The 17775-nt window shown below is 35.5% G+C and overlaps 1 protein-coding gene across 3 annotated transcripts in view; it reads left to right on the top strand.

Moving 5' to 3' along the window:
• Positions 1–16799, top strand: part of MIGA1 (mitoguardin 1) — a 41396-nt gene extending 24597 nt beyond the window's left edge. For 2 of the 3 annotated variants that reach the window (XM_040566094.1, XM_040566095.1), the window contains exons 8-16: positions 1711–1811; positions 9865–9983; positions 10165–10237; positions 10580–10666; positions 10790–10888; positions 11247–11381; positions 12213–12266; positions 13018–13134; positions 13509–16799. In XM_040566094.1, the coding sequence (XP_040422028.1) occupies positions 1711–1811; positions 9865–9983; positions 10165–10237; positions 10580–10666; positions 10790–10888; positions 11247–11381; positions 12213–12266; positions 13018–13134; positions 13509–13727 (1004 nt within the window). In that variant the 3' untranslated portion in view covers positions 13728–16799. The remainder of the gene's footprint in view (positions 1–1710; positions 1812–9864; positions 9984–10164; positions 10238–10579; positions 10667–10789; positions 10889–11246; positions 11382–12212; positions 12267–13017; positions 13135–13508) is intronic. The other variant, XM_040566096.1, reaches the window with a different exon arrangement.
• Positions 16800–17775: the final 976 nt, after the last annotated feature.

Genomic DNA, 17775 nt, shown 5'->3' with positions numbered 1-17775 from the left:
GAAAAACATTATTTCTTTGGATTGCACTTGAACCAGGTGCTAGAGAGCTTTTCTAACCTTGAGATGTAGATACTCTTGTTTTAATTGCAAATTTAGTATGGAAAAGAACTTAGCCAAAACAAGAGGTTCAGTGGAAAAATCCATGACCAGGCTGTACATCCCCGTGCAGCCCAGTGTTTAACAGTGTTATTGCAGTTCCAGCAACTGCTGATGTGAAAAAGTGATATTAGAAAATCATTTAATGTAATATTAGAGAGATACTAATGCAAATTATGAGCTAGAAATAAGGAGGAAACATCATGTTACCCGTCCGCTTTTACCAGATGTCAAGCAAATGCTTTACAGTTTGGTTTTGTGTTCCAGCTCTTCAGATTCCAGTCTATGATTATTTCACAACCAGCTTGGATGCTGCTGTACTTTTCTTCTTGGTTTTTAGAGGTTAGAAGCAAGGATAAACTATCAAGAAGGATCTGAAAAATCAGAGATTTTTCTTGTGAATGTTGGTGGAGCTGTGATTACATGTTGGAAGCTGCCTAACTCAGTGGCGTGTCGCAGCATCTAGTAAAATCTTACTCCAAACTTTTAATAATTTTTTCGCTCAGTGAATAGTCTCAAAGACAGATACTTATTATGTACAATTTTTGAGCTGTCATTCCAAGTCCGTAACAAATAAAACCATAACAACCACCGAAATAATAGTTAAGATATGTGGATTGTAGCGTTTCAATTGATGAGTAAACCATTCCAGTATATTGGCATTTGGCCACTTGCTATGTAATAGTGTTTTTTATAAAAGTATTGCCATAGCAACAGATCTGGATGACATTGGGTAGCTGGTTGCTGCTGACTGTTAGAAATAAAACAGACTTTTAGCAACACATGTGTAATGTCTGAAGGTAAAGTAACCCAAAATAAATGCCTGTGCTCTACTGAGAATGTAGTATGTGGCACATCAAGCCAAAGTCTGACTTACTGACTTATGAATTTAATCCTTCTGTGAAAGTGTTTCTATATAGAAAAAAAATAACATGTATGCGAGCAATACGTGCAGCAGTTGAAATCTGAGAATAAAATAAATGAAAACTGAGAGAAACTGTATTGTAGATGATTTTATGCATAAAATATCAGTTATTTTAAAGGCAGTAATAGTTGTAGTGCTATATAGGATGTGCTTCTGGATGTGTTGCTTCAGTGGAAAAAGGGATGTACTGAAGATCAAAAACTTCTCTTGCTCTGCTGGAAAACCAGCGAATGAAAAAAAGCATGAGAACTAAACTATGAAACAAAGTTCAAGTGAAGCTGAAACCTATTTTTTATTTATCAGTAGCTTTTATTTGCACAATATTTCCTGGCTACTAAAACATTGCACCTTTGTTATATTATGACACAGCCAAGTTAAAAACCTAAAAGGATTTAGATCAACATAGCAAAGTAAGATATTTAGTGAGAGAGATCTTTGTGAGAGATCTTTTTTTCTCTGTCCATTGTGGATGATGTTTGCAAGTCCACTGTAAAGACAGAAAAATATACTCACCTTTATATATGTCAGCAGATCACAGGAGTATCTACTCAGAGTAGTACAATGTAGTGACTTCCAAAAGTACATGAAAAGTGTACTTTACACATTAAAGTGTACATGAAAAGCACTTTAAAGACTTCAAGTTATTAGACTATCAGAAAACTTACTTCATCTTTTTATTTATTTTAAAGATAAAAATACAGATATTACTGTAAAGGATAATATGGATGATTTTGCCCTTCGAGATACACTAAGCATCGCATCAACAGACTCCTTCGTTTCCACAGCTGAGGTAAGACTTCTGAAGGTTGCTTCTTGAAAGATTCATTGATCTGTTTGAACAGTGAAATGAAGAATCTTAATTTCTTGCTAATCATTTTAAGCAAAGCATATTTCTCTTATGGGGAGAAAAAACAAAAACAACAACAAAAAAACCAACCTTTTTTCCTAATTGTTTGAAGAATGAAATTGGAATCATTTTTTTCTATTGTCTGAGGTAATATAAAGATGTATGAAACAGGCTTTGTCTTTTTTTGGAGTTGAGGTTTTTGAGAGTAAACTATTAGAAATTGGTAGCTACATATTTTAGTATATTGTATACGTCATCTAACTTTCCGTCATCTTCTTCGATAAGACCACAAAGAATACGTAAAGAAATGATCTTCAGGTAACGGGACATTGCCTGTTAGCTCTAATTTGCTACAGCTCCATTGGCGTATTTGAAAGAATCTTATATGCAGTGACACACTTACTCGAATGTGGAATATCTCACTTCATAGTCTCTCAGGAGCTGAAGTGATCTTGAATAGCACTCTTCTGCAAATTACTAGGAAAGCAATTGGTCTCAATATATATATTCTATGTTAGATATTACTATCATATATGCGCTACAACTAAGCTGCTAAACTCAGCTGTAAAAAGAGACAATTGCATAGGCATTGCTTGCAATTATCTTTTGACTGTCAACTGTATGGTTTGTTTTTCCATGACACAATTACCTTGACTTAGTAATTCCCATTAAGTTGTGGTAGTATGCCTAGCATTCGTTTCTAACAAAGATTGTGTCTATAGAGACTGGTTACTTCTTCCAGTAATTTGGATGAGACCACAGTTCTGGCTTGCTTCAACTATCAACTCTTGAGAGGAGCTGTAAACCATTACAGTTTGTATGCTCTCTTTGTATCTTTTTTTTTTTTTTTCTCTCCCATGAACTTTCCCAGTGTATTTGCAAGTGTGTGAAGATGGGGACAATCCGTTATGCTCATTTATGTTGCTTGGCTTAAAGAAACAGGATGTATCACCTTTGGGGAGTAATCATCCCATCCAGAAGCTGAATTGTCTCAGTATATGCTAAAGAAATGTTCAAGTCAAAATTTGCAACAATCTTAGACCTTTCTTTTGTGTTCATGTATCCTGAAAATAGTCTCCACATTTTGGTACATCGAAGCCTTTTCTGTCAACGTGTTATTTCCAGAAGAAAGTTAAAAAGATGTTCTCTTCCTTTCCAGCTGTTCTAGCATTTACCAACAGAATGTGCTCTCTGATCTCCTCCATCAGACTTTACTGAAGAATTTTAATAGATTAATCTTCTAGGAGGAGTCCTGAAGATTAGCAAAACCATAAGCAGCTTGAAGTTTGATGGTGTTGCCACTTGAACTTACCAATTGGTAATTTCACTTTCTGGGAATTCACACAGTAGTAGCGTTTTTTCTGGTCACATCGTGCCACAAACTATATTGACAGTTATTCATCTTCTTTCTGCATTGCATCCTGTGCCAGGGAGCAACACTAAGTATTTTTTCTGGCTTTGGTTTTAGAAACTGGAAGCTATTTCCATGTTCCTGTGCTCACACACAGTCATCTCAAATTTAGTTCGCTGCCCTCTGGAGCGATACAAGCAAAAATACAGGGAATCCTAAGACAAGAGACAGGTAGATTACATTGATGGAAATCAATAGGGACACTGCTTAGGAGGCAACAAGAATGTTGTGCTGCATCATATTAGGACAAAACATAGGAAAATAGTTTTCAAGAAAAGAAATATACAAAACTGGGACAACTGGCAGAGGTTGAATCACATGCCCTTTTGATGAGCTCTACAGGAGCAGTAGGGTATGCCAAGACTTCATCTTGGCTATGGCTGATAGTCAAGAGGGTACTGAGGATCATGCACTTGATGGCACAATTCCATGAGTCAGTCTGGACACCTACAATATACAGGTGTCCAAATCCTCATGAAGATGATTTAGACAGTCGCCATCCCCAAGCCCAGCCAGACTTCCATTCCTAAATGCATAGGCTTCTCAGATCCACTGCAGAAGGGATGGTAAGCATAACTATTTGCCTTGTTGTTGATACTGTTTACTGTGACAAATAACGGTGTTTTCTTCCCCATCTGAGCCTACCTGCCATCAACTTGCATTTATGAGAGTCGATATTCTTTTCATATTCTTGTTATCTCACCTACTGTGTGATTGAAATGGCTACCACCTTTGGCAAATATACAGGAGCGAGTGTGCGAGATAAAGGTCTCCACCCTCTCTTTCCTGACTTCTTTTCCACCTTTCCTCTTTTCTTTTCCTGCTCTCCCTGACAGTGAGTTACATTGCTGTCTCTCCATTGTCAGTGCACAGGCATTTATCATGTCTTACTTTCATCCGTTGATTGCAACTGAATCTATAGCTCTATTATCAAACAAACATTGGTTTCCTTGTGAAAATATTGCCTCAGTCCAAAGCTTAGAGGGAATCTTTAAGACCTGAGTAAAGCTTTAGCTGTGCTTTCTCTGCTCAACCCTATTCACCCCCTCTCTACCCTCCCAGTAATTTTTTAGGAAGGTTGTCTTTCACAGTTCAAATCTGTTGAAATAAAATAGTGCAGGAAGGAACAGGCTTTGATAACAGGGAAAGAACAGTGGTTTCCATATGCCTCAACTTATTTATAAATGGCACAAAAACCTTCAATTCTGAAATTGAATTTTACATTCAGAACGTGCTCCAAAAGTGCTTTGTCACTGAAAGGTAGGATTGCTTTTTTTCCTGGCTTCCAAATAGGTGTTTTATTCCTTCCCTGAAATATGGAATACCAAAGGGAATTATGTTAGCAAATAATAATGTGTATTCCTATAGCATTTATAAGTGAGGTTTTTTCCTGTTTCATTACAAAAATAAAAGACGTACCTTTCTGTGTTCTAACTGCTTTCAGAAATGTGACCATAATCGTTAATTTAATTTTTCTCAGGAGTCATTGTTCTCATCCTGGTCACTTTCCCCCATGTTCATGTAATCCATCCAGTTTGATGTGGATTATTGTTTTACCTCAAAAAAAAATGTAACACAGCAGTGCTGCAGACTGCCATGCCCTGGATAGCAAGTTGTGAGGAGCTACCCATTCTAACAAAACAGTGAGGTGTGGAAGTGCCTTAAATTATAGTCTTAAAATACATGGGGAAAGGGAGGAAAGAACTTATCCCCAAAGTCATTCCCACCACTAATGCTAATATTATTTCTTTGAAGAACCTGTACCTGAAGTGCTGCAAACCATTGCCTACTGGTTTGAGCAAGCTGAAACGATTTCATGGTATTCAGTGAAACACAATATCCAGGATTAAAACTTGCCCCTTCCTGTCATCACCAGAAACTTTGCAGCTCCTAATAAATGTTGGTGACGTCACAGGCAGTAAGAAAGCTCTGTCCCACTTTGAGAAATTCTTCCTGTTCTGTGTACTTTCTAACAAATTCCTCAAGCTTCATACTTCATCTGTGCTATTTTTTGTTGTTGTTCTGTTTTTATCCATTATTTGTCTTCTGCATCCTGCTATATGTAGTCCTAGTTAAAAAGATTCAGGGGGGAGGAGGGGCAGTTTGACTTAAAATCTTTAGTACAGCACTTTTCTGTGTGGCAGTGAAGAATGTTCAACGCAAACCAGATTCCTTTGATTCCCTCAAAGGACAACTATGATTGTCTGCTGCATAGGTATGAATAGGAAATTTAGGCCAACAACTTATTAAATGGTGCTCTAAAAGCTTTAAAAAGTAACAAAAAATCTGGGGTTGATCCTTGTCCTCACATTGAAGCCTTAGCTATGTCACTACTTGCATAGTATATTTAATGGTTTTAGTTCTAGGACAAGGAGGAGTTTCATTCAATAGCCAATGTGTTCCTGTACACTGACCGCCTATACCAAACTGTTTTTAATTCTTAGAAAATATATGTAACATTTGTAACAATCCCATGTATTAACACTGAACTCGTTATTGTGCCATAATACCTCCACGTATGTGAAAGCATATGTACCCAACACAGCATACAGCCTAGAATTATTCTGCCTGGCAAGGAATAATACTACCATTGATTCATGCAATATAGTGAATTAATTATTAAAGTTGCAGTGCACAGCAAACTAGTATTGTAAGACAGAAAACATTCTGTATAGCACCGTGCCCTAGCCTACTAGATCAGCCCTAGCACACAGTATAAACAAAGACAATAACTCAGAAAAAAAATATTCTGAATACATTCACCATAATTTCCAACTGAAATTATGAACTGATGCATTCTTCCTGGTGTCTGGAAGAAAATGGGAGAGAAATTCATATATCATCAGGGTTGCCTTGTATACTTAGCTGTATACGTTACAAGGACACTTAATGCATTTTCTGTGAGAAAAAAACTTATTCAGTACCATCTCAAATGTGTTAGTTAGTAACCACCGTCACATCCTCCAACTCTGAAAACATGTTTCACACTTATCCTGCAGCTACTTATCTGAAGAAAAAAATATATATTTTTAAAGATGCAAATATCAAGAGAAAGAGTTCATTGATCTTTTTAATACAGGATAAGCATAGTTTCTTAGAATGTAAGGAAAGCTGACTGCACCAGTAAAGTTACCTTTTTATTACAGGGAGCAAGCAAGAATTCCTAAAATGTCTAGCATTGCATATTTTTGTTAGATTCATGTAGGTGGCTATTTTGGTAGTCAACAAGATCTTCAAGCACAGCTGAGAATTTTTCTGTTTATTAAGAAACAACTCATGGTTGGCAAATAAAAGTACTGAGTCTGTTCATTAGACCAGAGCAGTTAAGAAATACCAAGTTTAAAAACTATTGCAAGCTCCAGAGGTTTGATGTTTTTCAATTGTTTAAGCATTTTGTTACTAGCAGATGCATCTGTAAAGCTCAACTGTCCATAGAAAATTAATTAGCATCTGAACACAAACAACCTACGTTGTAATCTTTGGCAGCTGTTGTGCAGCACAGTGTGCAGAGACACAAGCTATCACTGCAGCTTTTGGAGTTTGAAGATGTTCGTATTGTTTCAACATAATGAAGGTGGGTATCCACAGCAGGTCATCATAAATGTCTTGGGCAGTGGTTGCTGCTGCCTGCTAATTCTTGGCTGCAAGCAGCTGCTGTTTCTTTCTTGAGCCTTGAACTGAGAGAAATAAAGTGCTACAAGACCAGGCTGCTGCTTTAGAGTGATTAATCTTCTCCTCCCTTCTTTGACTTCATTCTCATAGTCTTCTTCGCGTAACGCCATGGGGCACTGAGGAAGTAGCAGACATTTGGACATCAGCTTCATCATCGCAAGCCTCTGTGTTACTCTCAGCTACCAGTACGCATTGGGCGCTTTTTCCATCCTTAGCAGTCTGTTAAGAGTTTCAAAATGGCACTGGCTGCTCAAAGGAGCCTTCTCTGCAGAATGGCAAGAAAGGAATCAAGGAACTTGCACAAGTCCAACTCACTTGTAATGGCAAGATGTGGGGAACTGTGGCTGTCTGCTAACTTCTGACAAATAGTGAACTCCTGATAGAAATAGTTACTCAGTGCACAGGGGTGCATGGTGGGGTAAAAAGCAGGCAGCTGATTGCAGCCTGTGTGCCAATTCATATAAAATAGTTAGAGTGAACCATCTCATTTCAAACTAATCCATCTCTACACCTTTTTTCTTAAAGGTGACAAGTTCTTCTCTGTAAATAAAGAGTTAATATTCCTTTTGACGCCAGCTTGAGAAGTTATTAATCTAGAAAATGGTGTATGCTCTGCATGTTGTTAAATATTCAGTATGACTTGCCCATTCTTCTAATATCTGGTCTCTGGTATGTTAGAAATGTGGATATATGCTGAGAGCATCTTCAAATAATTTTGGTTTGAATAAGGATGTTTATATAAGCAAGCTTTTTCTTATTATATACTTCATATATATATTATTTATACCTATATATATATTTATATATTTTGAAATGCTCAAAAACATCAAAAGAAAATCTGCAGTGATTGCAAAAGCATTACGAAGCATCTTCAGAACTCATCTGGAAATCACCTTTTCTAGTTAAAGTTAGAGGTGGTTTTTAGTCTTTGTTTTTTTTTGGCTTGTATTGTTCATTCTTTACTCCTCTTTTTATATCATTGACTCAAAGAAGTCAGTGAGAGAGGAATTTGTGCCCCTTGTCCAAATGTTCCTGGTTGGGACAAACTTCAATCTGTAGTCAAAACTGTCTCAGCAGAAGAATCTTTATACCCTTCTCTCTTGCTTGGTAGCCAGTTGATGTAACTGCTTTCAGAATTTGAGCTCAGTAATACACCTTACAACAGTAACACAGCTATTTTATTTCATCTGCTAGCATGAGAGGAAGCTATGGATAACCAAGGGCCTCACTGAACTCCCAGGTATGAGGTTCTGTGTTAATCTGTAACCGCAAAGGCCCTGATCAGACATCTTCCTGGCCTGAAGACATTCTCATCTCAGCCTTGCTGGCAACAGGTGGAGGTTACGTGCATCTAACTGTGGTGATCACTGGAGTCCTAATTCAGTCCAAGTTAGTCAATTTGCCTAAATATCTGAAGAAGCTTATTTACCTGAAGTTCACTGGGGAAAACTAACGTGATCCCTTTTACCACAGAAACGATAACCTCCAAGAGAGGGGCAGCTGTTTACAAAGTGCATATGTTTTCACAAACTATTTCTTCTCATGCTTTGCAAATGAAATAAGATAAATGGAATGTTTTATAGCTTCAGTTATAGCTGGATCAGGTAAGAAGTAAGTTAGTATGCTTGTGTTCTGTTTTGGTCTTTATTTTGGAAAATGCCTGTATTGTTCCATAGTTAACATTTCTTAAACATAGCGTAGAAAAACAAATTCTGGAGTAAAGATTTTTCACTTTTTCATGTTTATATACCCGTTCTAATTATTGCACTGTATATACATGCGTATAATATTTGTATATGTGTGCGCTTGTATATATATATATATATATATATATATAAGAAATTAATATATATCAGAAATCGATATATTCTTGTTCCTTCCAGTTGGTTAAATTATTCCTTCCTATATAGGAATACACATGTTTTCAAATGAAAGTTACAGGGCTTTCTTTGTTTAATAAGAACATAAATTTTCAGACTGGCTTTTTGAATTAGTAAATCTAAAACAAGTTATTGCTAGCATTAATATTGTTAAATCTGAATAAAATCTCTGGTCTCAGTAGCTGTAAATCATGAACTGTAATTCAGCTTATCCTCCTCTGTTCTTCCAAGCAAAACAACTAACAAATAAATGAATCCTTTTTAAATGGAGATACTTTCAAGCTAGATGAGTTTGAGAAGCATATGCCTTTTTTTTTAGGTTGTTTTTTGGGTTTTGGTTTGTTGATAATATGATGGAATGTTTGTAGTGGAAATTGTAGCTAGCCATTGTTTTGTTTACAACAGGATTTCTCTGTATTATTTGCATCCTTTAACTTCTTAATCTGTTTTTGTTTTTTGCTGCTCTAAAAGTGTCTATGAGTTCATGTTAATCTATACGATAACCACAGAATTAAAACTGCTAATAACGACAATCTTTGGGGATCCTGTAGTACAATGCTGGCAGCTTGTGCTTCATGCACTATGCTTTGTAACTAGCAGACAGATTTACCAGCAACACAAAAACAAGGGTGGGAGGATGTTACTATTTCCAGCTTCCTGAAGATTTGCATGATGCAGTCATTCTGTACTTTCGGTGTCTTGACGGTTTTTTGTTTGTTTTTTTTTTTTGAACTGCACCAAGACTGATTAGATTTAAGTAGTCAAATTAAAACGAAAACTGATGAAATTTCATTAAATAAACTTTTGAAAGTTGAAACCTGAAACTGTAGATTTCAGATTTTGAAAGGTACAAATTAACAGCCATTTTAAATAGTATGGTGTCTCGCTTCTGTTTAGTAGTTAAATGTCACCACCTTTTTTTAAGCAGATGCAGAAAAGGATAAAGTTTCTTATAAGATCAGGAAAACTTTGACTTAATTTTTTATATCTTTATTTCAGCAAGCTCTTTAATGAATGTTAATTTCTTTTTCAGCTCACAGAGCATAGAGAAATTCGTAATACCTATGGTCTAGATTCCCTTTGCCATTGTCCGTTGTATGAAGAAGCTATGCACTTAGCAGAAGAAGGCAAAATTTACTCAAGAGTGTTAAGGTATTAATTTGTCTACTTAATTTCCAAGAAAAGCAAAAGTTTAAGTCAAATATTCTCTATAGAACTTGTTTTAAAAAGGTTTCTCATACTAGGTATTTTTTCAAAGTAAGAACTAGGTTTGGCTAAATTTTCTTGTATTTCTTTTTTTGATGGTCTTTGAAAACTGTTCTATTTTATACAGGACTGAAATGTTTGAATGTCTAGGAGACAGTGACTTTCTTGCTAAGCTTCATTGCATTCGACAAGCTTTCCAGGTAAATAGAAAGCAGAGTGATCTGTGTGCATTCTTAAGCCTAAAACGTGATATTGAAATGCCACTATCAATGCAGTACTTGTGCGAGTGTTTTCATAATACATCGTGTAATTAAATATATTTTTGTTATGTTTACATTTCTATAATTGTAAAATGTGACATGTTTGCAAAGGAGTCCCAGTCTTGTGACTAGCAAAATTTGGAATCTTTGGACCAAAGATTATTGCCTTACCATGCTAATGGTCGTAATGAAGAAATACTTACTAAATTTGATTGAAGTAATAAAAGACGCTTACTATTATTTGTGAATTAATATGTTTATTTTTTCTGAAACCTTTTCCAGATAATTCTTTCAGAAACAGCAAACAGAATATTTCTTGCTGAAAGTGGAAGAAAAATTTTGTCTGCTTTAATTGTGAGAGCACGAAAGGTAAAAGCCTTTTTTAAATAATGTTTCACTGCTAATGTAACTTCTACCATAATTCACTTTTCAGTGTAAATAAACCATCTCTCTTGTTAGGTTTGCTTGACACTCCTTGCTTTTACTTCGCAGAATCCAAAGAAATTTGAAGATGTCTTTGATGAAATGATTTATTTTTTGGAACAAACAGATCACTGGGATAATACTGAAATGGAACTTGCTGCTAGAGGAGTGAGTGTGAATTTTTTGAAGTGTTTTTACCCCCTTAATTATGCCAACTGTAGCAGCCAAAAATAGTTTCTTGCATGTCAGAATTGTGGGAAAGTCATCTTTTTTATACTTAACATTCCTGAAATAAAGAAATGGCATCTACCAATATAGTTTAGTGCCAGAAAACATTTGATTTTTTTTTTCAACTTCTCCTTTGCTGACAGGAGAATGATACTTTAATGAATGTCTTCAATATCCATTAAAAATCAACAACAATGATAAATTTGCATGTTAATATAGAGCTATCATATGGTGCTTGTTGAATTCCACCGCCAAAAGAAAAACTAAGTTACTTAGATCATGTTCTAATTTAATACAGGTAAAGAACTTGAATTTTTATGATGTTGTTCTGGACTTCATATTGATGGATTCGTTTGAAGATTTAGAAAATCCACCAATATCTATACAGAATGTAGTAAACAACCGTTGGCTAAATTCCTCTTTTAAAGAAACAGTAAGTATTTGTTTAATTTTCATAATCATGATTCTGTAGTACGTTACAATAAGTAGACAGTATGACAAATATAACAATGGTGTGAGCATTCTGATATAAAATTTCTTTATATGCTGAAACTGTTCTTCTGTTGATCAGTGTTTTATATTTCAGAGTGCAATGTAAAAATGAGAATAAATCCAACACCTGCAGAATAAAGACTATGTATTTCATCTCGATAATAGCATTAATTTTAAAGCAAATAAACTACACCCTCCTTTAGTGTAAAGTCTAATTCAGCTTCCAGTACAACTGAATTACACACCTGAAGGGTGATATCAGGGGGTTTTGTAATCGTAATTTAAAAGCTGCCACTACGAAAAATACATAGGATGATTTTTTTGTGAGTAGTAAATTATCTTGCAGTACTGATGGAGAAACAGATGAGGATAGAATTCCCTTACAAGCTATGAGGGGGGAAAAAGCCTAATTCTGATATGGGTATATTGTTTTGCACAGGTCCATATTTGGACAAAACTGCTTAGCTGAATCTGAAGCTATTGCAAGAATGTTTTTGCTAAAATGAAAAAGGACATTTCAATGTGTTCACATGCTATTTAATATCTAAAATAGTTTCTGATGTCTGAGCATGCTCTCTGGTATATAATAAGTTAGTCCTCAGTTAAACTAAGTAGATGTTGCTGTTAAACTGTAAAAAGAAGTCAAGGGTTCCGAATCACTTTTGAACTAAACTAAAGAAAGTGTCGCAAAAAAGACTTCAAAATAACAAGTACAATTTTCTTACACAATTAGTTATTTTTATTCATGGTTTCGTGCTGTTTTTACATTTAGGCTGTGGCTTCAAGCTGTTGGTCAGTACTGAAGCAGAAAAGACAACAAATGAAGGTAAGTTGCTTTGCAGAGTTACTGATCAGCTCCAAAGAATATGAAGTTCTGCCTTGTAGCTTTTGAAAAATTAATTACAGATCAACCCTTAATCCTTAATCAACGTAGACATGTAAGTTTAGAGAACAGTCTGCCTCTCAGAGAGGTTTAGTTCATAGGGCCCTAATACCATTTTTTTAGCAAAAAAAAAATCTTAGCTGAAAGACTCTCAAACTAGGATAGGTCCAAAAAATCAATGGTGACATTGTCTGACTTCTGGGTCCACGCATATACTTTGGATTTTTGCAGGCCAAGGTCATTAATCTTGTATCTTACCTGCTTATGCTAAGATTCTCTATCCCACGTCCCTGACCATCTCCACAGCTAAAAAAAATTCTTCCTGTCCCTTTACTTAACTGAAGTAGCATCTTCCTCAACAGCTGCAGGAGCTCTATTGCAGCCTCCCTCTTACCTGATCCCTCATACAGAAGGGCAGAGTAGATTGGTCATGATTTGTTGGCCTTATGCCTATTAATTTTAAAATATTTAAAATACAAAATACCAGTAAAGTTAAGAAAACAAGCGAACAAACTCACTCTTAAAACAATCATGACGCTTGCTCTGTACAGTTGCCTATAATTTAAAGGAGTTCAGGTTACCACAGCCCTAAAGTGGTAGGTGTTTTAAGCTTTTCTGAAGACCTAATTTTATGTAATAGAGTTTTATACTAAGTTTACTGTGTAACTTTTGTCTCTGATTTTTACATCACTAGGTACCTGATGGATTTTTTGCACATTTCTATGCTATATGTGAACATATCAGCCCTGTTTTGGCATGGGGTTTTTTAGGCCCCAGGAACTCCCTTTATGACCTATGCTGCTTCTTCAAGGTTTGCAATGTTTTCTTAACTACCACTTACCTTATTTTAAAAAAGAATTAAAATCTTCCAGATTAAAAGAAATGAGGATCTTATAGGCACACATTTGCATTTTCATTAAGACTAATAGTAAAAATATTTGTATATATATAATAATAATGAAAATATTTTCATATTGACTAGGCTTTTAGGCTTAAAACTGTTTTGTAAAATACGTTTTAGTGAACTTGTATCTAAGCACTATAATAATACATAAACGGATGATTTTATGAAATGTCTAAAAGAAATAGGTAGCATTGCATGCTTTTCTCTTCTTGTAAGTAAATACAAGAATAATAAGTAAATACAAAAAAAAAAGTAATTTTTTTTCTTTTTTCCCCTACTAGGATCAAGTGCTTTTCTTCCTCAAAGACATTTTTGATTTTGAAAAGGTGCGATACTCAACTATGGAGAGTTTGGCAGAAGACCTTATGCAATTATTAATCCGACGCACTGAACTTTTAATGGCCTATCTTGGAGCAGATTCACTAAGACATGTCAGTGCCTGTGTAAGTGGTCATGGGCATGTCATGACCAGTGGGCTTGTAGAAGCAAAAGTACAGTAAGCTTAAAATACATGACAAATGAGATGGAGTGCACTTTGACATAATCCTTCCAACCTTTCTTTCTAACCCCAAAGCTGTCATTGCTGTTACTGAGCAAACATCTGAAAAAGTACCATGTGGCTAAGTAAGGAAAAGGACTCAGGGAGGTTAAGCATACATCTGTGAAAAGAACTGGTGAGCATATTATTGTATATACCTAAATTAAATTTGCAGCTCAGCTGTCACTGTATTTATATTTAATGTATCCCAAAGCTTTTTTCTGTAATATTTGGGTAAAATTTATTTATGAAATGCTGTACTGTTGCCACAGATAATTTGTAAGTGAAGCTGATGGAGTAGTTTACTTTAAAGGCTTATAGTGCAAAATGTTCACTACAGAGTCTCAGTCATTATGTGTCTAGATCTAGAAGGTGTTTCAACAGGGGTATATGCAGTCTCTGATTCATGTGACACGTGCAATAAAGTAATCACACTCACAAAATTGAACTTGTTGCCACTGCCCTGAAATTACATTTGTGTGGGTGTAAGCAGTCATTTTGTACTACAGTATAATAAAGAGTGATGCAGGAAATGCAGGCACCATTTGGGCAGTAATGACTTCCAGAATGCATTTTTTACTTTATTTTGTTTTAAAATGTGTAATAATCACAAAGATGTTTGTTTGAGAGCACTTGTTTATATCTAAAAAGCTATGCTAGTTTCACTAATTAATTTAAAACTTTTCCTTTTTCTAAAACTGTGAAGACTTCGTATGGTGGTGATGAGGATAATTCTTAGTTCATATGTAGCATTTCAAAATACATTTTTGAGTCAGGTTGTATCATGAGCTTTGTTAATCACGAAACAGAATCAAAGGCAGTGTTTTTGTAACTAAAAGCATTTCAGTCTTCCTCCCTTGCTTGTAGGAGGTCAGTTTCCTACTTAAAATTTTGGCAATTGTGGCCATCTATGTGCACGTGCAAAACTGGTGGCTGGGGATATGGAACCCTTAATTTTCGATAGAAGCACGGCAATGTGGCATGAGGGAACTTGCAGCAACATCTTTACTGTGCTAAAGATAATAAACAATAATGATCTCTAATCTTGAATTCCTGTGAACCGAAACAATGTTTCATAGTCAGCTTAGCCTTTTAAACTATGTTTATGTATGCTTTGCCGTACACAAAGCCAGCCCACACGAATCTAGCCTATGTTAAGTTCCAATTCTAAATGTTCAGATACTTCAGGAACTTGTTGTTATAATCTGGCATACTGAAACAAACTTTGATTAGAAACATTTCAACTTTTGTTGCGAACACAACCTGAACTGATGATACTTGAAGAGGAGGGCTTGTGTTAATTCCATAGGTTTTACTGAAGCCAACATTTTGCTCCTTGGTCGTACTCATTACATAAATATAAAAACTATGGAAGTGTCATATGACTTGTGTGAAATGCCAACTGGTCATAGTTTATAAAAAAACAAGTATACTTCTCTGTGTAATAAAACAGAAATTCCAAATGCTGCTGCTGCTGCTCTATTTCAGCCATTCAAGTTGCTAAACGTGGCACTATGCTATACTTTTGTCTCACTGGAGTGTGTCTTCAATACTAGAATGTGAAGGTTTTTTCACCCCTCTCATTTAGCTTAAACACACTTATCTCCCATGATCTAAAAAATATCTGCATTTTGGCAGCTTTTTGCAAGTCTGTGAATGAAATTATATTATGAATAAAATATATATTATATTATATTGAATAATAAGGTGTCAAATTGGGTTCAGAATCAATAGGAATAGCTGGAAGTAGAAGTAACAGAGTAAATAGCATATTCCACAGCAAATATACTACCTGGGGATGTAATGTGTCACAGGAAACTGTTTGCTGTGGTTTGGTCTCAGAAAATGGTACCTTAACATTCATCACAGAAAAGCAGAAACACGCATTCTTAAAGAGGTAAATGTCTATTTAAGTGAGTGATTTTCATATTTATAAAAAGTTCTTGAACAAAGTACAACCCAAACATTATTCAACAGTGTTGATGTGAGATTGTTTCCAAATAATTTAATAGCTTGATCTTCTGTCAAAAATGAAAGCTGCCTTTTTTTTTCTTTTAACAAAAGAATGAAAAGGGTCTAATGAAACACCAAAATGCTTAGAAAATGGATAAGTACCTGATATTATCTGTTTAAACAAATGGAAGTGTTCCTGACTTGAAGGGATACAAGACATCACAGAGCTCTCAGAAGACCATAGAAACAGGTCAGAAATCAGACTGATTTTTTTCCATCCAAAATAAGAATTACAGTATCTGGGTGCAGAGAGATATTAACAACAAATATTTCATTCAGACTTTTATTTATATGAACTTCCAAAAAAAAAAGGGGAGGGGGAAGGGGAATGAAGGAAGAAAAAATAGGGAGGGAGGGATGGGGGAAAAGAGAGAAGAAGAGAGAAATGTGCAGGTATCTCTTGAGTCCTTTCAGGCCTTTTCCCAAAAAGTACTTGCATATTCTGTCCTTCCTAACTCCAAAGACAGTTATAAATTTCAGTGGGAGATAGCTGTCTCCTTGCTGAGGTTTATACGCCTTAGCCTGAAGGCGTATAAAGGATATCTGTTGATAACCTGCCACCTAGCTTAAGAGTTTCAAGTCTACCATCTTTGAAGAACAAATGCCAGAGCTGCACCAAGGCAATGATAATATTTGTGCAGTTCTACTTTAGTGAAGTCATAATCACAATGAGAATTTAGTTTATAATCTCTAACTTTTTTGATAGTTTTGAATGCCACTTTCCACTAATAAGATCAAGCTAAATTTAAAAGCCATCTTCTTCTATAACTGTACTCCTAAGATCAGAAATGTTGAATGTGTAAAGATTATACGTGAATCAAATATTTATATTATTTGTAATTTAGTTGTAATATTCTCACTCTTTATGTGTTCTTAATGGTTATTATACTCCACTTCTGTACTCTTTGGTTTCTGTCAAACTAAATGTGTCAAATCATGTGCTGGGGTAAGCATATCTGTGAACTTTCTATTGCCTAAATGAACTGCAGTTGTGTATATTAAATAAAATAATGCAGTGAAATTACTTGTTTGTATAACTAAAACTTGAATTTGCATAACTCTTGACATCTAATGTGAAAAATTTGATATGGAAGCAGTTTTGATACCAGTCATCTCAAAATTGGAATTTGCTTCTTAAAATCCAACAAGAACAAAAAACTATTACATAAATTATATATGAGAAAAAGAAATGGAATGGAACAGCTGTCCACTTTAAACCAATTTTGTGGACCCGTTTCATTCTGCTTCTGTTAAATGGTACACAGCACTGATAAATTTTCAACACCAAAAGCCAGATAGTGATGTTTTGATGTCTTGGAAGTCAAAAAAAGTAATTCAGACAGAGACCATAATAAATGAAGAAAACTCTGACCTGATTGTTGTGGCTTGTAGGCATGATGCAGCTTTAATTGGTGGGACACAAGGAGCGACTGGTCAGCTGGCAAGACCCTTGTCTATCACGCTAATCAGAATGGTTTAATTGCATTCTATTTACAGCAAAGGGTTGTCTCTTTTCTTGGTTTTAGGAGCTGATTTTTTCCAGGTTTATTTTCCACGTGGTACCACTACAGTGAGCTCCAGTTGTGAGATAAAACTTCCTGTGGGGGTAATGAAACACAGAACATAACGAAGGTGTCTAATCCTTACTGCTGCAGAATAGCAATGCATGTAGGCTTTGATAGGACCAAATTTGTTCTTCAGTTAAACGTGTTCACCTGCTGAGAGCTGTTACGGGCCGAGAGCTGAATGCCCTGCGCTAACGGAAAGCCTGTGGCTTGCCTTCAGAACTGCGAGTACAGCTGCTCTGAGTCTGGCACTGGGGGAAAGTTCTTGTGCTGTCCTTTGAAAAACAAATACGTTTTGTGTTTTAACGTTAGTATCTGTTGCTCAGATTTGCAAAGGGTAAGGTCATGTGGTTATTGTCCTAATATTTATAAATCCAGCTGACAGTTAAGCTCCGGTTTGGCAGACAAAATACAAGCTAGATAGGAAAAAGA

This window comes from Cygnus olor, chromosome 8 (genome assembly GCF_009769625.2).
Source record: "Cygnus olor isolate bCygOlo1 chromosome 8, bCygOlo1.pri.v2, whole genome shotgun sequence".
Classification (NCBI taxonomy): Eukaryota; Metazoa; Chordata; class Aves; order Anseriformes; family Anatidae; genus Cygnus; species Cygnus olor.
Note: the sequence above shows the minus strand (reverse complement) of the source record. Positions and strands in the feature narration are given on the sequence as shown.